Source organism: Asparagus officinalis, chromosome 9 (genome assembly GCF_001876935.1).
Source record: "Asparagus officinalis chromosome 9, Aspof.V1, whole genome shotgun sequence".
Taxonomy (NCBI): Eukaryota; Viridiplantae; Streptophyta; class Magnoliopsida; order Asparagales; family Asparagaceae; genus Asparagus; species Asparagus officinalis.
In genome coordinates, this window is record NC_033802.1 from 36,314,551 (window position 1) to 36,336,960 (window position 22,410).

The following is a 22,410-nucleotide window of genomic DNA, read 5'->3' on the forward strand; positions in this document are numbered from 1 at the left end:
AATCTACCTATTTTTTCACTTTTATACTAAAATTTTTTGCTTAACACTTCGATAATCTAAATTTTCAATTCATGTCATCCTGATACCCCATCTAGGTTTCCTTAGATTCTTTATTATTAAAAATTTGTACGTCAATTAAAATGAAACAGCCTAAGAAAGAGTTACAATTTTGGAATAAGCTTGTAAAATTTTTTTAACTTGGTTAAAAAAAAAAACTTCTGACTATCTGTTTCATACTCTTTCTTAATAAAAGCTGCGTTTGCATTTTGGAAAATTAGAAAAATTAGCTAGTTATATGCAGCGAGTACTACATCAAAAAAATTATAATTTCCACCTCCAAAATCTCCCCTAAGGTACAAACACGTAGCTTGCACATGTCAACAATGCTCAAAAGCCTTGATAACAAAGGCTCATCAGTAAGTAGTCTTTGACAAGCTTGTACCTGAGTCTGACTCTGTAACAGCCTTAGCTCTTTTCATAACGAACGCAGAGAACCTCAATTTTCACCAGTGAAATCTAAGGCACAAGTTAACCAGAATCCATGGGAAATTACTGTTTGAAAGGAAATTGTTTACAGCCCACATCAACATGGACCAACAAATAAATCAAAATTAAAATGCACAGGCATATATATTATATATTTTAGGGCCCAGAAACAATTTCAGCTCAAAGACAAAAACCAAATGCATCCAAGAGCAAGCAGCAAAGGATTGGAAACAAGAGGCAGCTTATCACACATTCTAACCATTCAAGTGATGAGGCCAACCTCAACCTTACATCTCATATCCTCACTCTACCAATCACCCTTATATTTACTTAGGCAACGTCTACACAACTGAACATCCTGTGAACTGAGGGGATAGACGGAGAGTAGCTAGTTTCTCTGTTTTCTTTTTCTTGCATCCAAATGGCATCTGCTACTCTCCTCAAGTCTTCATTTCTCCCTAAGAAATCAGAATGGTTTGGGGCGAAGGGTGCTTCAAATAGCCAGCCTTTGGCTGTTTCGTTCACCGTTCGCGCTGGCGCTTACTCCGATGAGCTTGTCAAAACTGCGGTAACGACTTTCGAAGATTGTATATTTATGAAGAAATTTGAGTTTAGTGTGTGACAATAGTTATATGAGCAATAGAAATAACATGTGATCGAAGTTTACGTCTAACTATTAAAATATAGGTTAGATGTTTGTCCAGGGTGTTTATTATGATCTACGCATAGTCAAAGCTGCTTCTGACTCGAGGACGAAGTCTAAACATATATTTATGAAGAATATGGGAGACTAGATATGAATTGTTGTATTATAATAAATAGATATGGCAAGTCTTTCACTAAACAACTAATTAAAATATCATTTTCTTGTAGATGACCCTGCATGCTAGATTCAAGGACCAGCAACATATATGTTATTAGTACTTAGTTTTTGGAGATCCATGCGATTTATCCACACTAGATTCAGTTTTGTTCCATTTAGATAATAGAAGATGAGATGATAGGTTTTGAATATGAGACTTTCTTGTTAAATCAGAACTTTGACTAGAGAGCTTCATAGTCTACATATGTGTTTCTAGTATATGCGTATGTACCTTTTAACAGATTAATGAAAAATTGGAGATTAATTATGAAACGCACACAGACACACAAATATACATGTGTCTTTAAGCACCACCAACATAATGTTATTAGTAAGTTTACAGGGATCCATGCACTATAAATTTTCATCTATAGATTTTCTTTTTCTTCTTGCACATCCAGATTTGTTCATTTTAATAATATAAAGGTCACAAATGATAAATTTTAGATTTGAAGCCTTCCTTTGTAGACTGAAATGAGTAGAACAGAACAACTTATTTGGAAATCTTCATATCGCACATAATTCCTATAGGTGTATACAGATCTTATAGAATATTTATGGTATCCATATCCATTTATTAATCATGGATATGAATAAGAATTCGAATTCAATAAGGAAACCCTATATGCATAAGAAGTTTTGATATAGATGAGTCAGGGGAATAGTAAATACAGACACATATTGGACATATCAAGGATCAAAAGATATAGTCATGTGATACAATGTTTGTCGAAATAAAATAGAATTTCTCACCCTTAAAAAACATTCACGTGTGTGACGCACCTGAAATCTGCAACTAAAACATGAACCATCAAAGTCAACTTCAAATCGACTAGTGTAAGACCAAAATAATTTCAATTTCAGTCAATTCGGATACTCAGATACCTGTGTCTATATATCCCAAAAAAAAAAATATTTGACACATGTATTTTCATCCTTGCATATAGGAATATTTAATGGATATACATGTCCAGTAAAATACATAAGCAAATATGTTTGCGTATACCCATTCTGTTTGCACCAATGTGACATGAGTCGAAAGTATGTGTTAAAAAATTGACTCATGAATAAGGAATTTAGACGTTCTCAAGGACTCTCAATAAATTAAATTCCCATGGTTATTCAGACCAATAAACAAAGGGCTGATTGCTCTAGACCCTGTATTATTGCATTACGTCACTTATTATCGCTTAAGTACAATATTGGGGAGGCACCCCCTGAGTGAATTTTTGTTTTGACTCTTTTACCTTTATTAGATGATTTGCTTTGGGCTTGTTTAGACCTTAACCTGCTCATATCAAACTTTAGGCTAACAAGCGACACAACACAGTGCTTAAGGGGTCCATCCACAGTCAACCCTATAAATAAACCTTAGTGGCAACTAAAACTTTCAACCAATAACTGATTTCGTTAACAATTTAAACTTGTGCAGAAAAGCATAGCATCACCAGGAAAAGGAATCATGGCCATGGACGAATCCAACGCAACCTGCGGCAAGAGACTGGCCTCCATTGGCCTTGAGAACACCGAGGCCAATCGACAGGCTTACAGGACTCTACTGGTCTCAGCACCTGGCTTGGGTCAGTACATCTCTGGTGCAATCCTATTCGAGGAAACTCTGTATCAGTCGACCGTTGATGGCACAAAGATGGTTGATGTTCTTACTGGTCAGGGTATTATGCCTGGGATCAAGGTGGACAAGGTAATTATCGGTTGGATTTGGACTATTCTCATGTGTTTTTTTTTTTTTTTTTTTTTTTTTGAGGTTTTTTTTTTTTTTTTTTTTTTTTTTTTTTTTTTGTGAAGTGTTTATTTTTCTGTAGTTTTGCTGGATAAAGTTTGTTATGTTAGTATTTTTGTACCACAGTATCTAAAACAGATCATGTTTTGTTTACATGATTATTCTTATGATGAAAAAAAAAACTGTAAAGATCAGGGGATATTGTGAGACACCACTTAGTTTACGGGATATGTCGAATTTTCAAAGTTGAGGGGGATTATCCACAATAGCCCCAAAGTCGAGGAGGGTTTTACTCTAGTTAGAATAGTTGTGGGAGGAGGGGTTCTGAGACACTCCACAGTTGAGGAGAGGAGGGTTTTCTAAAATTAAGCCAATTATTAATGAACTCTATATGCATGTATGCCTAACCAAAGCTAAATTTTAGGAAACATAATTAGTTAATAATTAGTTTTCTTATTGTAATAGATTAATTAATACACACTAGGATTTTTTTTCCCAAGTTTACATATGTTCTATTGATTTTAAATTTTGAATTTCCATTTTCAGACTTATAGTTTGCTTTGATTACGCCAAAGTTAAGACAAAAACATTAGCACACTATAATTCTTCAATAAATAAGTTCATGAAATCAGAGGATTGTTATATTAAAGATTGAAACTTGTTTGATCATCAATATTCATATAATAACTTGGATTCTTCTGTTCCCTGTCAGGGTCTTGTGCCACTTGCAGGCTCGAATGATGAATCCTGGTGCCAAGGACTGGACGGACTTGCGTCCCGCTGTGCTGCTTACTATCAGCAAGGCGCTCGCTTTGCCAAATGGTGAAAATCCAATACGTTGCTGAATACAGTTTTTTTTCCCCACTTAATTTGATATTTGTTTTTTTTTTCCTTTCTAGAAACTAATATAACGTGTTTGCGGTGAATGTTACAGGCGTACAGTGGTCAGCATCCCCAACGGGCCATCAGCTCTTGCAGTGAAGGAAGCTGCATGGGGCCTTGCTCGTTATGCTGCCATTGCTCAAGTAAATTAAGATCCTTTTTCTGAAGATTTCTTTTTAATTCAGTTATAAATTAAACATATATAGCTAATTATGACTACTGCCAAATCTACGCCTATGCGACTCTTACTAGAAACCATTTGAAGCTATTTCTTGGAAATAGACATCTGATGCACGTATTCTCTCCCATTTTTTCATAAATAAGATTTGGACGAACACGTCAACCGACAATTCTAAAGTTTCTGTGAGGATTATAATTTTATATTCTAACATGCTTGTGTCAGTTGAGCACCCTTTTTCATTGACCCTATTTAAGCACCGGTATATTTTTCTTAAAATCCTTTTTTAATTTGTGTCATGTGGGATTTGAACCTATGTGTACTTTTACCCTCTTAGCAACACTTTGATAATGAGACATCAACATCATTGTATATTGTTAAATATTTAGCTGAAACGATAAATTGATGATCATTCATTCATCTCAATGTCATTGCAGGACAATGGGTTGGTTCCAATAGTCGAGCCTGAGATACTTCTCGATGGTGAGCACGGAATTGACAGAACCTTCGAGGTTGCACAGAAAGTGTGGGCTGAGGTTTTCTTCTACTTAGCCGAGAACAATGTCATGTTCGAAGGAATCCTACTGAAGCCCAGCATGGTGACCCCTGGGGCTGAATGCAAAGAGAGAGCAACTCCTGAACAGGTTTCTGAGTACACCCTGAAACTTCTCCACAGAAGAATCCCCCCAGCTGTTCCTGGAATCATGGTAAGCAAAAAAATCATATAAAATAATAGAGCTACACAGATGGAAGCAAAAAAATCATATAAAATAATAGAGCTACACAGATGGACTATCCACAATTCGGCGATAGCACAGTGGCTCTATCACAATTAACCCTTTTAAAAATATCAAAGATTTGAAATAATATATGAGAAGATTACCTAGGGGAAAAAATTTCATTCTGAAACTCAAAAAACTAACTAACAATCTGAATCCATGTGATTACAGTTTTTGTCTGGTGGTCAATCTGAAGTTGAGGCAACGCTGAACCTGAACGCAATGAACCAGAGCCCCACCCCATGGCACGTGTCATTTTCCTACGCCAGAGCGCTGCAGAACACATGCCTGAAGACATGGGGAGGTGTGCCTGAGAATGTGAAGGCTGCTCAAGATGTGCTGCTCACGCGTGCCAAGGCCAACTCGCTCGCTCAGCTTGGCAAGTACACAGGCGAAGGAGAGTCCGAGGAATCCAAGCAAGGGCTATACGCCAAGAACTACAGCTACTAAGAATTTGAATATATTGTTTAAAATGATGTTGAAACTTTGATCTCTAGGTGTTTGTGGATGGATGTGGAGCTATGTTTGAGACTAAGTCTTGTACCCCTTTTATGGGGTGAGTGCTGTTATATTGTTGTTAGCCTTTGTTGAATGTAAAAGATATAGGCTACTCTTTCATACGTTTGAAGTTTAGTTTTCATAAGGTGCTTATGTATGGAGGCATATTTTTCTTATATGCAGCAATATAGTGACACATTGATAAAATGCAAAAGACAAGCAATAAGAAGAGCAACCAAGATATCATGTGGCGAAAATAATTGCATATAGAAATAATTTATCATGCCATAAGTTATTTGCATATGCATACATAACAAAAGAAAATAAAAATTACTGAAGTTTTGCGCCTGATCTCCTCAGCTGATCAAGATTGTATTGAGCTGAGAACAAAGATGTATAGCTATTTGAGATTATATCCCTTTTATGAGGTGAATGCTTGTTGAACGTAAAAGATATAGGATAACTAAGTTTAGGTTTTCATAAGGTGATTACTTGTAGCCAAAATTTCAGGTAGATAGCAATCTTGTGCTATATTGGCAAAATACAAAAGAGAACTGAGGAGAAGAGTAACAAATTTATTATCCTGTCATAAAAATTATTTGCAAACACCTCTATTCTCTTTCTTAAACATAACAAAGTAAGGAAAATAGGAATTACTAAAGTTCTACACCTCCTTATCTCGCTCACTCATCAGAATCCATGATTGCAATCTCAGACCCGGATAACTTGTACTACACAAACACATATTCAAATACTGATATATGCTATAAACAACATCTTTCAAAACATCTTCTCCGTTTTATATCGACGAACAAATTGAACCTCATCCTCAAAAGGAGATATCCATGATGTCTGTGACCAAGGCCTCCATGATGACAGATTCAGCTTCAGCACCACATGAACCAAACTGGAACATCGACTGGAACATGGGATTCCCTTTACCTGAAACATTTCAAACAGGTTCTGAATAAAAAATTTAAAAATATGTTTGGGCTAAATATTCAAACAGTTTAATTTGTGGAATTATTGAGGGTTAATCGCACATAGACCTCCATACATTTCCCTTAGGTGAAATTAGTGAGTTTATTGAGGGTAAAAGAGTCAGAAAAAAGTACCCTGGAAACTAACAGTGATACTGCTAGGGGATTTCTGTGCAATTAACCAGGAAAAAAAACTTACTTCCATATATGGAGCTTAGCGTCATATCTTTTGGATATGGAAACTTCAGAGGACATGAAGACAACGGCAGAACCGGGATATTTTCACAGTTGCATATCTCCACCATATATCCATCTGGATCATGAAAGAACAGCTGATCGACTTGGATGCCACTGTCTTCGACCACTGCGGTCACGTATTGGATGCCCATTTCTTCTAATTTGCGAATTAGAAGGTGCATGTTTGAACATTGGAAGGAGATGTGGTTGTCTTTCGGGTTTATGACCCCCTTCTTCTTGGGGACTTCTTCGAGAGAATTGCATTGGAGCAGGTGGATGCCGATGCCATAGTTGTATAACCTGATTATTTCATTTTGAAACTTATGGTTGTATAAGATTGCAGCAAAGTTTATTTAGTTTAATCAAAGTTGTTGAAGAACAGGTAATTACATTTATTACCCGCATTCAAGATTAGGGAAATAATGGAATTTATCGCTGAATTTCGTGGTAGCAATCATCACAACATGAGTTGAGTAGATTATCACAAATGTAAGAATTTGACTATGCAAAACATGATCTAAATGATGAAAACTTTGTGCTTTCTTTCTGACATGAGATATCTGGATTATCAATATCCACAAGAAACATGAACTGTAGTTGGATTAGTTTAATACAGTTGGCAATGATACATTATGAAGTTTAATTACGACAACACATTAGCAATAATGTAACGTTATTGGCTTCATATATCAAGAAGAGAGAATCAAATAAAACGAAGAAAAAAAAAAATCGATCTTAATCTATGATTTTTATTGAACATGCAAAGTTAGCAGAGAATCACTAGAGAGGCAATTTGCAGAGCACCAATGCAAACATTTGAATGAATCAAATGTTTTATCAAGTTGGATTATTAGGTCTAGTTTGACTCCGCATCTGGAATTAGTCCGAATGCATGTACGTAAAACACAACGCCCCTTACCAAGCACCATGAAATTTGAAGGATGATGGCCTCTTGATGCTCACAAAGCCAAGCACCTCCTCGTAGAACCTCACTGATCTGCTCACTGACCTGACCACAAAAGAGACATGGTTCAACGAAACCAACGGCATCTCGCTCCCTGGACTCACTTCCTCCTCGACGATCTCAAGACCCATCTTCTTCTTTCTTCTGATCTCTGTTTCTTGATCCCCGGTGTCAATGTGAAACTTCGCATCTCATAAGGAACTATATATAGTATCAAATAATTTTCTTCTTTGTCTTGACCGCTTAGTACTAGAATCCTAAATGGTTGGATGCCTTTGTTGAAGGAGGGGGGAAGGTCGCTTTGATGCTAATATTTAAAATGTGTTGGTGTAGTTTGTTTTGTAGACAGGACATTATTATAGATTAATTAGAGAAGCAGCATGTATGGAGTTATCATCATGATATGATTAGGGTTCATAGCTACAAAATTATATGTATATAGTAGACACGTACATCGAACAATTGGTCATCTAAAAGCAGAAGAACTCTTAAATCAGTATACTAGTTTCTAAATCTGTAAAGAAGGAAAATAATATTGCCTTTGAATAAATTTTATTGAATCAGGAGACGTAGCTTTATACAAGAGATTTCCAACAATCATGCTAATCTATTCTAGGTAGTCTAAGTATAAAAGGCAACTGAACAAATTGCCAACAATCATGCTAATCTATTCTAGGTAGTCTAAGTATAAAAGGCAACTGAACAAATATACAACTAATACAATATATTTGTTAATGAATGGTCAGATATCATTGACATTTCCTTCTCAACACTCCCCCTCAAGTTGGAGAGTGAATGTCAAGAACTCCCAACTTGCGTATGATAATCATATTTTATTACAATTTTATACCCTCATTATCTATTTTATATGAATAAATATACCACTAATAATTGTTTTTATCTTTTAATTGCAGGTTAATGAAGAATAAATCTCAAACTCTCATCTCTCAACAAAAACCCATTGATTAAATGAAGAAATGAAGCAAAGAAGCACATTGGAAAATCAATTTCCAAATTATCCAAAAGCCCAGAATCAAGTCGTGTAGCCTGTAGAAGCCGGAGAAAATCAAAAATCCAATATGAAAAGAAATCATATTCAAAATGGTTGGCCACAAAGAAACGACGATATCTCCTAATCCGGAAGGCGGAATTTAACATATAATATATGAAAATCGCCTAATCGATGTTGGCATCGATGTGGGCATCGATGCCTGCATCGATACCTGCATCGATGCCTGCATCGATACCTGCATCGATGTAGCGTGCGTCAATGGCTGATTGTGCTTATCTTGGGGCTCAAGTTTGATCCAATGGCTCTCATTCACTGATGTTTACTATAAATAGGGGTAGAGAGTGAGGGGTTAGAGGTGTGAAAATTTTTGTAACTCCTTTTGGAGAGGAGGACTACTCTTAATTGAGAAGACCTTCCAAAATTGTAATTTTTTGTTGTAATTAATAATAATAATTTTTTTCACCACTTTAAATATTTCTTCTCTTTGTTGGATGATGAAGATGGAGATGAAGAATTATTTAGAGGTTTGCATTTCTTTCCTTTTTCTCTTTTATTTCTTTTTTATTGCTTATTAGTTTAGATTTATTTCTATGCTCATAGTTAGATTTTATTTTCTTGTTAAATAGCCAAGAGGCTAGAACCCTCTTGCCTTAGACTTATTTCATGCTTATAGAGTAGATTTATTTTCTTACATTTAATTCTTGTAATTTATTTTGTAGTTTAGATTTTACAATTTATTTTTTAATTTCTTATACTATTCACCTTGAGGCTAGAACCCTCTTGGGTTTAGTTTTTCTTTTTGTTTATTTTTATTTTGTTTGATTCGCCTTTAGGCTAGAACCCTATAGGGAATCACCCTTTTCTAAGAAGTTGGTTCAATTTTAGATTACCCATATCTATAATTGAATCCACCATCTTTAATTTCTTGCATTTTCTTTTATTCTTGAATTTTATTTTCTTTATTCTTGATTTTTATTTTCCTTTTCCTTCTTGCCTTATTGATCATATTCATTCTTTGTCACATCCACTCTCACTTACATTTTGATTCCACACCTTTAGTTAGTTTCTCACAATTAGTGACAATTAGGATCTAAAAAAAAGATTTTATTTCCGTTGACCATAATAAAATTCACCCTCCACTTTGACATTTATTAACAAGATAATAAATTCAAACAAATTCCCCCCTTCTCATTTGTTTGATTGTTAACCTTAATTAAAAAAAATATTTTCTCTTTTCCATCCTTTTTAGTTGCTTTTAATTCATAGGATTGCATTTTATATTGTTAGTAGGAATTCACCAAGTGATTTGAGCATCTTGATTTGACACACACTTAAAAATATTTTTAAGGGCAAAACCCCGTAATCAAGATAAGGTGAGGGATTTCATCACCCTCCCCTTAGCCCAAAAATCACTAATTCCTCACTACACCACCCAAGCCTAATAAAACTCATTAGACGTTGGCCCCTAAGGATTCGAGCTCAATAAGGAACAAGAAATCCTTAAGTGAACCGGTTTAAGTTTTCTCAGATTAGTTGGTGTCTAAGGCAAGGTTTAGGGGTTGCGTAAAGCGCTCCGTAAGGAACGAGGTACTTAATTGATCTCTGATCACCCTCTAGTACCATCCTTACCTGGCTAACTACCCGGGTAAAACTTTTATCTTTTCACTTAAGGAATTTTTGGTTAGGAGCTAGTCTAGTTGAGTTAGGCTTAACCCTAGAGTTAGAGTGATTGAAAAGTGATTGATTTTGATTTGTTTTAGTTAGGATTTTCCATTTTCTTCTTAAAAAAAACTAACTTTTATTTTTCTAAAAAAATATTTTTCCAAAAAGAAAAAAAAATTATATAAAAAGAAATTGTTTTTGGTGCATGCAAAACGTGGACAAATTCATTTTGAACAAATGGCTAATCCACAAGTTTTCCAAAATTTATGTTATCCCAATAGGATTGAAATCTCCAATGAAGCTCGGGAGTTTGTAGAGAGTCCATCTCAGTATTTGGTGAATGATCTATTTTTTTCAACCTACAACCTAGGTTGGGCAAGTTACACAAACATTGCATGGAATCAGGGAAACCACTCCGAAACTCAAAACTTCACTCCCTCTTCGACCCAACATTTTCCTAGGGAAAATACAGTTCCTTTTAATTCTCATCCACAATTTCAACAACCCAGTCTGTCACATCAAAATCAGTCTCCTCATCATCAAGTTGTAACTCACACTCCTCTTGATACAGATCATGATGAACGTCTCAATATTTTGGAAAAAGGTTTTGAAATCATAATTAAGGCCTCCACACTAGCCATGGATATGTTAACTCAAACATCCTACACGATGAACTCCTTTATGCAATCAACCGAACTCATACTTAACTCTAACACTCAAGCTATAGCTAGATTAGAAACCCACATTGATCAACTAGCTAGTGCCATAAGTGAAGAAGAGGAAGGAGAAATTTTGAGTCAACCCGTGGTCAATCCTAAGGACACTCAAATGAATGCACTACAGTCAGGAAAACAGGTCGATAATCAGGAAAGAACACCTCTAAGACAAATTATTGTTCCAATTCATTCTTCCCCTGATAATTCAATTCAAGAAAGACCGGGGGAAGAAGAAGAAAAAGAGTCAGATCTAAGTTTTGAGAAAATTTTCGGTGAGGAGCTAAAAATATTAGGAGAAGCAGATCGGGTTTGTCAAAATAAAGAAACTGTGTTGGACAATTGCTGCTTTGAACTGAATTTTGAAAAACTCTTTCTTGATGAACTAAGATTTTTGAAAAATAAACAACAACCAAATTTTTACACATCAACCATGAATCCTGGGGTTGAGAAAATTGTTAAAGAAAAATTGGTTGTTAGAGAACACACATTCACAAATCAAGAATCTGAGTCCAATATGCATGACACCAATAATACCTACCTTTCATTGCCAAAAAAATCATTGAACACCCCGGAATACTTAGAATTTCAGCACATTGTTGATTATATCATGTTGAATTTATTTAAAATCCGTGGGAGAATTTTCAGCAATAAGGTAGGATTCAATGTAGAACATGAACTCTTCATGTTGAATATTTCATTTTACATTGATTATTTTGTTTACTTCAGAATAATAAAAAGAATTTATTCTTCTCTCATTTAAGAGTTTTTTGTTCAGTTGTTAAAAAAAAGAAAAAAAAGAAGAAAAAAAAAGAAAAAAAAAGAGGAAAAAAAACAAGAAAAGAATAAATGTTTGATTTCCTCCTCCTCAGAGCAAAGGTAATTGCAGATTTTTATCAGCGAACCAAATGTAAGTGCTTCACTTCTTATCTGCTTTACTTTATGCATCATAGAGTTTGTATTGAGGACAATGCAAAATTTAGGTGTGGGGGTGGGAATTAGTTATTTTTTTTCTCTTTATTTTACAATTTTAGTGCATTTTTGTCATTTTTTTTCTTTTCCTTAAAAAAATTTATAAAAATATCGTCACTTGCCAAATTGATAGAGTTATATAATAATTGATTTATTTGATAAATTTGAAATTTTCTAATCCCTAGTTGGTTATTTACTTAAGTTCATCTTTTATGATAACTCTAAATAAATTTCTTAAGAAATGATTTTCAAAGTAGTATACTTTACTTAAGCCTTAACTTGGACTTTTATTTAAAATAATGAAATTTTTGCATGCTTAACTTAGAGTTGAAAATAATTTTTTTCAAAGTGTCTTGATTTACATATTTTCAAAATATATATACATATACAAAAAAACAAAAACAAAAGAAGAGTGCGAAAAATGGGCACCAAAAATAAATAAAAAAACTCTTGAATTCAAGGTGATTCTATCTTATAAAGCCTAAGCTGACCGAGTATTTAAGCCCAAGGAGTATTTCCATACTTAATGACCTAAGCCCATTTGGGTTGGGATCCATTGGCCCAAAACTCGTTAAAAGGTCACTTAGAAAGCCCGTTAAAGTAGAAAAAAATCACTAAGGATGAAAGAGTTAAAAAAATAAAAAAAAATAAATAAAAAAACTAATAAATGTTTTATAGTTGTATATATGGTCTTGGAAAATATTTTAAATCAAGCAACTTGAAAATTATTTAAAAACAAAGAGTTAGCATGTTCTTTTCAAAACTTTTAAATTAAATTTCTAAGTTTGGCTTGGTTTTGTATTGCTACAATGAGAAGAGTTATATATAAAAATGTTTTCTTAAGTGATAACTGGCTCCAATTAGATTATCTAAAAGTTATCAAGTGAATTTAGTTATTTACTGACTTCTTTAATTTGGCAAGTTGACCGAATTTTGTGGGTATATTCACTGCAAACCCTCACGAGACTACAACTCGTCCACTAGGGTAACCTAGGGGTTTAAAGGCTTGTTGTATGCGCTAAATACAACCGCGATTCCTGCGAAAGTGAGTTAGGATTTTCTTTTTATTTTCTTTGCTAGAGGACTAGCAAAAGTTTAGGTGTGGGGGTATTTGATAATCATATTTTATTACAATTTTATACCCTCATTATCTATTTTATATGAATAAATATACCACTAATAATTATTTTTATCTTTTAATTGCAGGTTAATGAAGAATAAATCTCAAACTCTCATCTCTCAACAAAAACCCATTGATTAAATGAAGAAATGAAGCAAAGAAGCACATTGGAAAATCAATTTCTAAATTATCCAAAAGCCCAGAATCAAGTCGTGTAGCCTATAGAAGCCGGAGAAAATCAAAAATCGAATATGAAAAGAAATCATATTCAAAATGGTTGGCCACAAAGAAACGACGATATCTCCTAATCCGGAAGGCGGAATTTAACATATAATATATGAAAATCGCCTATCTCGACGAGACGAAGCTATCCGTGAAATCAGAATTTGAAAATAATGAGTATCGATGTTGGCATCGATGTGGGCATCGATGCCTGCATCGATGCCTGCATCGATACCTGCATCGATGCCTGCATCGATACCTGCATCGATGTAGCGCGCGTCAATGGCTGATTGTGCTTATCTTGGGGCTCAAGTTTGATCCAATGGCTCTCATTCACTGATGTTTACTATGAATAGGGGTAGAGAGTGAGGGGTTAGAGGTGTGAAAATTTTTGTAACTCCTTTTGGAGAGGAGGGCTACTCTTAATTGAGAAGGCCTTCCAAAATTGTAACTTTTGTTGCAATTAATAATAATATTTTTTTCACCACTTTAAATTTTCTCTTCTTCTCTTTGTTGGATGATGAAGATGAAGATGAAGATGGAGAATTATTTGAAGGTTTGCATTTCTTTCCTTTTTCTCCTTTATTTCCCTTTTATTGCTTATTAGTTAGATTTATTTTCATGCTTGTAATTAGATTTTATTTTCTTGTTAAATAGCCAAGAGGCTAGAACCCTCTTGCCTTAGATTTATTTCATGCTTATAGAGTAGATTTATTTTCTTGCATTTAATTCTTGCAATTTTATTTTATAGTTTAGATTTTGCAATTTATTTTGTAGTTAGATTTTAATTTCTTATACTATTCACCTTGAGGCTAGAACCCTCTTGGGTTTAGTTTTTCTTTTTGTTTATTTTTATTTTGTTTGATTCGCCTTTAGGCTAGAACCCTCTAGGGAATCACCCTTTTCTAAGAAGTGGGTTCAATTGTAGATTACCCATATCTATAATTGAATCCACCATCTTTAATTTCTTGCATTTTCTTTTATTCTTGAATTTTATTTTCTTTATTCTTGATTTTTATTTTCCTTTTCCTTCTTGCCTTCTTAAATACTATAACTTGACACGGTTGTACACTTGCAACCTTTTTGGTACATGTTTATACCGCATCAGCGTATCATAGTTGAGAAAGCTTCATTTCCCAATGGCTTGGTGAACACATCTGCAAGTTGATTTGTTGAGGCAACATGTTTGGTTACAACTGAACCATCTTGTATTTGGTCACGAATAAAATGGCAATCCATCTCTATATGTCTAGTTCTTTCGTGGAAAACGGGATTGGCAGCTATATGTAAGGCTGCTGTGTTATCACAATATAATAATGTTGGCTTCAGATGCAATATTCTCAATTCCTTCAATAATGAGCGTAGCTAGGATAATTCACAACATGTACCTGTCATGGCTCTATATTCGGCTTCTGCTAAAGAGAGAGATACAGTTTTCTGCCTCTTTGTCCACCAAGAAATAAGAGAAGATCTCTGAAAAACACAATAACCCGTAGTGGATCTACGAGATATTGGACAACCAGCCCAATTCGAATCAGAAAAAGATCGCAAAGATAAATCATTCTGAGAAGGGAAAAACAAACCTTGCCCTGGACTATTTTTCAAATAACGCAATACACACAAGGCAGCTTCCATGTGTGGTCTACATGGTGCATGCATGAATCTGCTTAACACATGGACCGAATAGGTGATATCAGGCCGGGTAATAGTCAAATAAATTAGGCGTCCAACAAGTCGCTTATACTGAGACAGATCTTTAAGCAATTCACCTGAATCCGAGAGCTTTATGTTTTGTTCCATGGGAAAGTTCACAGGTTTAGCACCCAAAAATCCACCATCTTTTAAAATTTCCAAAGTATATTTTCGTTGCGAGATGGAAATACCTTTCTTTGATCGAGAAACTTCGATGCCCAGAAAATACTTCAAATCACCCAAATCTTTAATTCGAAAATGACTATGTAGAAATTGCTTGAGAGCTACTATGGCATTGACATCATTACCCGTAATAAGAATGTCATCGACATATATCAACAAAGCTGTAAAATATTTTCCTTTCCGACATGTGAATAACGAGTAATCGGCTTTGGATTGAACAAAGCCAGTAGCTTGGATAGCTGTAGAGAACTTGGCAAACCATTGTCGGGAAGTTTGCTTTAAGCCATATAATGACTTGTGAAGGCGACACACTAGATTCTCCCCCTGTCGTCGAAGACCAGGAGGTGGAGACATATAAATTTCTTCATGGAGATCGCCATGAAGAAAAGCATTGTTGACATTAAGTTGGTGAAGAGACCAATTCTGGGCAGCTGCTAAAGCCGATAAACAACGAACAATAATCATTTTAGCAGTGGGAAAAAAAGTGTCATGGTAATCTATACCTTCCAGCTGTGTGTAACCTTTTGCAACCAAATGAGCTTTGAAATGCTCAATAGTACCATCCGAGTGCCGTTTGATTTTATAAACCCAACGACAACCAGTAGGCTTCTTACCAGGAGGGAGAGAAGTGAGGGACCAAGTGTGGTTGGCTTCTAAAGCAGCCAATTCAGATTGCATTGCTTCTTACCAATGGGAATGAAAAGCTACTTCGGCATAAGATGTAGGCTCAGTATCTTGACTAACAACAGCAGTAAAAGAGCGATGTTGTGGTGAGTAACGATGATAAGAGACAAAATTGCAAAGGGGATATCGTGTACCTTTTTGTGGACTTGATGACAAAGGCCGCAAATTGTTAGGAGACGTTACTTGGTTGCAAACATAATCACGTAAAGCCATGGGAGGGTGATGAGGTCTTTGGGAACGACGTAAAATGGGTTCGGGAGGACTAGCAGGTGATGGCTGAGTAGAAATTGGATTCGGTGGTGAGGGTTGTTGGATGGGAGAAATTGGTTCTGGTGGTAAGGGTTGTTAAACTGGTGGGGAAGGATCAGATATAGAAAGAGGAATCACAGGGTCTGAATTTGAGGAAGGGGATGGAATGGACTCATAAGGGAAAATAGTTTCATGAAAAACAACATCACGGCTAGTGAACATTTGGTGGGTGTCAGGAAAATAGTTTCATGAAAAACAACATCACGGCTAGTGAACATTTGGTGGGTGTCAAGGTCATAGAGCTTGTAAGCTTTTTGACCAACTGGATAGGGGTGTCAAGGTCATAGAGCTTGTAAGCTTTTTGACCAACTGGATAGCCAAGAAAAATACATCGTTTGGATCAAGGATCAAATTTATGGGGGACGTGCACATCAGTAGCATAGACAAGACACCTAAAAACTCGGATATGAGAATAAGAAGGAAGCTTTCCATAAAGTCGTTCAAAAGGAGTTTGGCGAGAAAGGAGTGGTGTGGGAAAACGATTAATTATATGAACAACAGTAGAAACACATTCTGCCCAAAAATTTAAAGGAAGGTGGGCTTGAAAATGAAAAGCTCTAGCGGACTCAAGAATATGGCGGTGCTTGCAATCTACAACCCCATTTTGTTGAGGGGTATAAACACAAGAATGTTGATAAGTGGTCCCTTTTTGTTTAAAAAATTCCTGCATAGAGAAGAATTCTCCACCATTATCAACCCGAATGTTGGCTATAGATACATGGAATTGTGTTTGGACAGAATTCTCCACCATTATCAACCCGAATGTTGGCTATAGATACATGGAATTGTGTTTGGACAAATGAAAAAAATTGACAAGTAAATGTTGTGTTTCATGTTGGCTATAGATACATGGAATTGTGTTTGGACAAATGAAAAAAATTGACAAGTAAATGTTGTGTTTCATTTTTGTGATGCATAAAAAATACCCATGTGAATCTAGAATAATCATCCACAATAGTCAAAAAATATTTCGCACCAGAAAGAGAGGCAATTTTATAGGGGCCCCAAATGTCACAATGAATTAATTCAAAAGGTCTAACAGACGAAATTGAACTAACAGAAAATGGAAGTCCCAAATGTCACAATGAATTAATTCAAAAGGTCTAACAGACGAAATTGAACTAACAGAAAATGGAAGTCGACTTTGTTTTGCAAGTGCACAAACATCACAAGCATTATTAGACTAGAAAGGAAAATTTAATAAATGTTTTGCCATAAAATCTAATCTAGAGGAAGACAAATGTCCCAAACGGCGATGCCACAAAGCGGTGGAGGAGGTGACCTGAGAACTGGGTGAACGACAAGAAGTGGCTGCTGTGGATGGAGTTTGAGGTTTTGGCTTCTCTGATGCTAACGCAACTAAGTAATAAAGTCCGTCTCGTTGTTCACCCAAACCAATCATCGTCCTCGTCAGCAAGTCCTGCAAAATACACCAACGAGGGAAAAAGGTTACTGAACAGTTGAGATCTCTGGTAACTCGACTCATAGACATTAAATCCACCTTATAAGATGGCACACCAAGCACTTTTTTAAAGTAACAGCAGAATTCAAAGATAAATTTCCAATGGATGTAATCGTAGCCTGTTCTCCACTTGCCATAGCAATCGGTGGCAAAAAGGTGTTCTTATTGTTGTTGACAAGCAAAGTTGGAGATGAAGTAATGTGGTCTGTTGCACCACTATCGATAATTAATCGATGGAGGTGCAACAATGTTTGTAACAAACCTGAGGCAGCAGCATTAGCTTTAGGATTGTTGGATTGTGTTGTCCCTTTACCCTGCATGATAGATAAGATTTTCTGGATTTGCAAATCAGAGAGCCCATTTGTCACCAACAGCACTTCCTGCATTACTGGACTTTCCTTGTCATTGTTGGCTAAAGATTGATGGTTATTGTTTCGCTTTAAATGAGTGCTTCCTTGATTAGACTTGTTTGATGCATGTTTGGGGTGTTCTGGTGGGTACCCATTCAGCTTCCAGCATGTTTCTCATACATGATGGTCACTGTCATAATAAGAGCAATGCAAAGGTTTTCGATTAGATGGGTTAGAACGAGAAGAAGAACCTTGTCCATGTCGAACAACCAGAGCCACCGGTTCAGCTCTTCGAACAACCATGGCTGAGTTCTCCGTCGTCTCACGTGCAGCCCCCAGGCTTCGCTGCTTCTCGTCTTGTACAATGGAAGAGTAAGCTATGGCAACATCAGGTAGCGGATTCATCAACAAAATCTGCCCTCGGATTGCACTATAGGACTCATTGAGTCCCATGAGAAATTGCATCAATCTACGTCTCTTATGGTCTGCCCCACAATAGCAAACAGTGTCATTATAGGATCCTAGTTCATCCCATAATTTTTTTAGCCTTGTGTAATAAGCTGCAACAGTCATCTGATCTTGAGCAAGAAAAGCAATATCCCTCTCAATCTAAAAAATACGAGGGGCATTGCTTTGAGAAAAACGATCCTGAAGGTCTTCCCATACCTCTTGGGCGGTGGTCGAAAAAATGACATTGTCTGCAAGGTCCTGTGTTAGTGAATTGAGAATCCAAGAGAGGATCATATCGTTGCATTTTTTCCATGAAGCATATTCGTCTGGTTTGGTTGTGGCAGACGACATTATGGTGGTCCCGTCTATGAAACCCAACTTGGATTTGGCGTTCAAAGAAATCGTCATGGCTCTACACGATGTCGAATAACTATCCCCATTGAGGGGTTTGGAAACAAGCACCATTCCTGGATGATCAGAATGGTGAAGAAAATATGGACTGGCAGCATCAAGCTTGCCTCCATTCGAAGGTTGTTGTTCCGTCATGATAACGAGAAACAGCAAAAAAGAAAGGCAAAAAGAAAGAGGGCAGAGAGCTAGGGTATCGTTCCCTGCTCTGATACCATGTAAAGAAGGAAAATAATATTGCCTTTGAATAAATTTTATTGAATCAGGAGACGTAGCTTTATACAAGAGATTTCCTACAATCATGCTAATCTATTCTAGGTAGTCTAAGTATAAAAGGCAACTGAACAAATTGCCTACAATCATGCTAATCTATTCTAGGTAGTCTAAGTATAAAAGGCAACTAAACAAATATACAACTAATACAATATATTTGTCAATGAATGGTCAGATATCATTGACATTTCCTTCTCAACAAAATCCTGTTCGTTCACCTTATATTTTGCTCTAAATCGAGGGCCAACAGGCAACAGCTCTTGGACCCTTCAGCTGACGATGGACAAAATCTAATGCATAGTTTTTTTTCCTTCAATGTTATCTTTTTTTTTTCCATATCCATTTTGTATCACATGCATATGCGCTTACATATCTGCACGTAGTGGCGTAGCCAAGATTATTTTTTGCCCTGTGTGAAAAATAAAGGTGGTCTACGAGTATGTCGTGAGGGAGAGGAGGGAGACGTGGGAGAGAGAGGAGGGCTAGGGATTGTTGAGATGGAGGTCCTGGAAGAGGAGGGAGAGGAGGTTGGATCTGCGGGAGAGGGATGTGAAGTGGCGGGAGAGGAGGGGAAGCGAGGGGAGGAGGGAGAGGTCGTGAGAGAGGCGGAGTTTCTTGCCCTGGGCAGCTGCCCAGGGCAAGTAAGCTCTGGGTATGCCCCTGCCTACACGCATATCCATATTCATGTACAATTTTAGTGTACATAGTTACGAATTGAAAAAATTTGTAAAATAGACCTATTTTGCTAAATATTTAGCAAAACAGACCGTTTTGCTAAATATTTAGCAAAATAGACATCTTTTGGTCAACATCCCAAAAAGAGGTTGATTTTACAAAACAGACCATTCGAACATACGTGACTAGTAGTCCCGTATGATTTAATGGGGGATTAAATCATACGGGACTACTAGTCTCGTATGTTTTGAATGGTCTATTTAGCAAAATCAATCTCTTTTTTGCTAACAGGCCAAAAAGATTTATATTTTGTTAAATATTTAGCAAAATAGATCTATTTTGTAAATTTTTCCTAAAGCGAGGGGAGGAGGAACAGGTCGTGAGAGAGGCGGAGTTTCTTGCCCTGGGCAGCTGCCCAGGGCAAGCAAGCTCTGGCTATGTCCCTGTATACACGCATATCCATATCCATGTACAATTTTAGTGTATATAGTTACGAATTTTCCTTATCAATGCATATCCGTAGTCGTATTTGTATTCGTGACTAGCTAGCCCCTATGTGTGCACCCCTTGTTCTACATCATTCTTGGTAATCATTGTCCTTTTGAAAGATGAAATATTTCCACGTGTGTGAAATACGTAATATGGATGTAAGGTACAAGAATGTGCAGTTATATCCATTTTAGCACGGAAGCTTCGTTGGGGTTAGAGGAACATACGTAGGATTATGCCTTTCTTTCGGCAAAGAAGCTTCATTATAGCAAGAGTTGTTATAATTTTGATGCTTATAGAACAAAGAATTTAATTAGCATTATTTAAATGTCATTCAGAATCTAATTAGCATTATTTAAATGTCGTTCAGAATCAACTGTAGTTTCAGCGCTATCATGTTTCTGCAATAGGCCAATGTCTGCTCCGGTTTAGAACAAAGTTACTGGCACGTTTCAAATTGCAAAGATGCATGATGAAGAGGTAAAAAAACCAATTATTAGCAGCAAAAGAAACCAATACTCTCTTTTCTTTGTGACAGGATCACAAGCCCACACATGTAAAATATTATCAGTATCAAAACTGACTATCAATATAAACAAATCTTTTAACATTACCAACGGAACAGAGTTCTTGCTACACAAATATATGGAGGACAAAACACATAAAATGTAGATCATTTTACAACATGGCGATAAAACACACCTCATGAGGTAACTCACATAACATTTAACAATCATTATTGATTTGGAATTCTCCACTGGCATGAACTTCTTTGACTGTCTTATCATACTCGTCTTCATCATCTTCTTCCTCATTTTTCCCTTCCTTGTTTTCTCCCTCCGCTTCATCTTCATCCTCGGTCCATCCAAAGCCTGGAACGGGTGTCGTCGACGGTGCAGGATTTCTCGCCTCCTTCACGATGTTCATAATGTTGTCGATGCTCTGTAGGGAGTAAGTGGGAGCGGAGTTGTCCCTTTTGAAGTAGAGTGCTTGTACCTCTTCTGTTAGCTCTCTTGGCAAGTTCTTCAAGAACCAACGGTGACTCTTTATTTCCTTAATGTTGATCCTCTTCAGGAAGGGGAAAAATCCAGTGTCAGCCAATGAAGTTTCTGTTACCAATTACTGCTTTCTGTATAGATACCCTCATTATCTAGAGTTAATATGCAGATAGAACCCCTGTTTGTGCGATAGTACAAGGGGTCTATCTACAATTTAACCCGTATTCATAGTTTTAGTAGCAATTATCACCCCTCAACATGTTGGAAAGAGGGGGTTGGGTGCAACACATCCTTCTCAAAATGCAAACCTCGGGATGAGAAGTGCTATTAAACCAGTAGAGAATGTATAGATAAAGGAGGTTGTCTGCAATTTATCCGTAAAAATAAAATGATGAATGTTTCTAAAATGTTAGGCAACAAGAGAAGGTACAATCCTAAGGAATGTTTATTAAAAACAAGTAGACAATCAGGTGAATGATGAGTATGTTTGAGAGAGAAAATCCTTTAAACTTGTGACAACCAACAAAGAGAGATTCATCTGAGATGATGTGAACATAAACAAGTTGAGAATGATAAATGCTACTACATGTATAGGTAAAAAAGGTTATCTGCAATTTATCTGTAAAAATAAGATGATGAATGTTTCTAGAACGTTACGCAACAAGAGAAGATACAATCCTAAGTTATGTTTATTATAAAAGTAGACAATCAGGTGAATGATGAGTATGATTGAGAGTGAAAAGCTTTTAAACTTGTGACGACCAACAAACGGAGATTCGGCTGAGATGATGTGAGCATAAACAATGAAGCACCAAGATACCAATGAAGAACCACGGAGTCCTAAACGAGAATAGTTACCAAGATTTGTCTTACGGGCTTATTAAAATTGATAGAGAAAACAATAAAAATTGCGAAAAATAGGACCATACAGCTTCAAATGATATGAAAATTAAGTTTCGCATAGAGAAGTACTGTAAAAACAAACAAATAAATAAAAATTGGTCTTCATAATAGCCTTTGCACACCTTAACTGGATTAGCAACAAATATACGGGAGAGGAGGTGCTTGCAGTCCATGGATAAGTGTACATGGTCTGGGATCTTGTATTGAATTGACATTATCCTCTGCA

At 36.2% G+C, this 22,410-nt stretch overlaps 3 protein-coding genes and 1 pseudogene across 3 annotated transcripts in view; 1 reads left to right on the plus strand and 3 right to left on the minus strand.

The window, feature by feature from the left end:
• On the plus strand, positions 729-5,602 carry LOC109823730 (fructose-bisphosphate aldolase, chloroplastic-like). Its single transcript, XM_020390086.1, has 6 exons — positions 729-1,054; positions 2,781-3,050; positions 3,802-3,911; positions 4,024-4,114; positions 4,587-4,856; positions 5,100-5,602. Exons 1-6 carry the CDS (start codon positions 908-910, stop codon positions 5,376-5,378), a joined length of 1,167 nt encoding a protein of 388 aa, XP_020245675.1. The 5' UTR covers positions 729-907; the 3' UTR covers positions 5,379-5,602.
• On the minus strand, positions 5,982-7,772 carry LOC109824781 (virulence protein STM3117-like). The gene is made up of 3 exons (XM_020391423.1): positions 7,563-7,772; positions 6,606-6,943; positions 5,982-6,368 (listed from the first exon to the last, which is right to left on the minus strand). Exons 1-3 carry the CDS (start codon positions 7,736-7,738, stop codon positions 6,256-6,258), a joined length of 627 nt encoding a protein of 208 aa, XP_020247012.1. The 5' UTR covers positions 7,739-7,772; the 3' UTR covers positions 5,982-6,255.
• Positions 14,413-18,984, minus strand: LOC109823367 (annotated as a pseudogene).
• Positions 20,864-22,410, minus strand: part of LOC109823782 (serine/threonine-protein kinase SAPK7-like) — a 4,226-nt gene continuing 2,679 nt past the window's right edge. Inside the window, exons 8-9 of the mRNA XM_020390161.1 lie at positions 22,307-22,405; positions 20,864-21,351 (exon numbers count right to left, since the gene is read on the minus strand). Of these exons, the coding sequence (XP_020245750.1) occupies positions 21,010-21,351; positions 22,307-22,405 (441 nt within the window). The 3' untranslated portion in view covers positions 20,864-21,009. The remainder of the gene's footprint in view (positions 21,352-22,306; positions 22,406-22,410) is intronic.

What these genes read in the sequence shown, in the direction of transcription:
- LOC109823730 (XM_020390086.1), top strand. Translation starts at nt 908, where the DNA reads ATGGCATCTGCTACTCTCCTCAAGTCTTCATTTCTCCCTAAGAAATCA. An exon ending in ATGAGCTTGTCAAAACTGCG is followed by an intron (nt 1,055 to 2,780) that starts GTAACGACTTTC and finishes AAACTTGTGCAG; the next exon opens with AAAAGCATAGCATCACCAGG. An exon ending in GTTATGCTGCCATTGCTCAA is followed by an intron (nt 4,115 to 4,586) that starts GTAAATTAAGAT and finishes ATGTCATTGCAG; the next exon opens with GACAATGGGTTGGTTCCAAT.
- LOC109824781 (XM_020391423.1), bottom strand. Translation starts at nt 7,738, where the DNA reads ATGGGTCTTGAGATCGTCGAGGAGGAAGTGAGTCCAGGGAGCGAGATG. An exon ending in TTCAAATTTCATGGTGCTTG is followed by an intron (nt 6,944 to 7,562) that starts GTAAGGGGCGTT and finishes TGAAATAATCAG; the next exon opens with GTTATACAACTATGGCATCG. An exon ending in GCTAAGCTCCATATATGGAA is followed by an intron (nt 6,369 to 6,605) that starts GTAAGTTTTTTT and finishes GAAATGTTTCAG; the next exon opens with GTAAAGGGAATCCCATGTTC.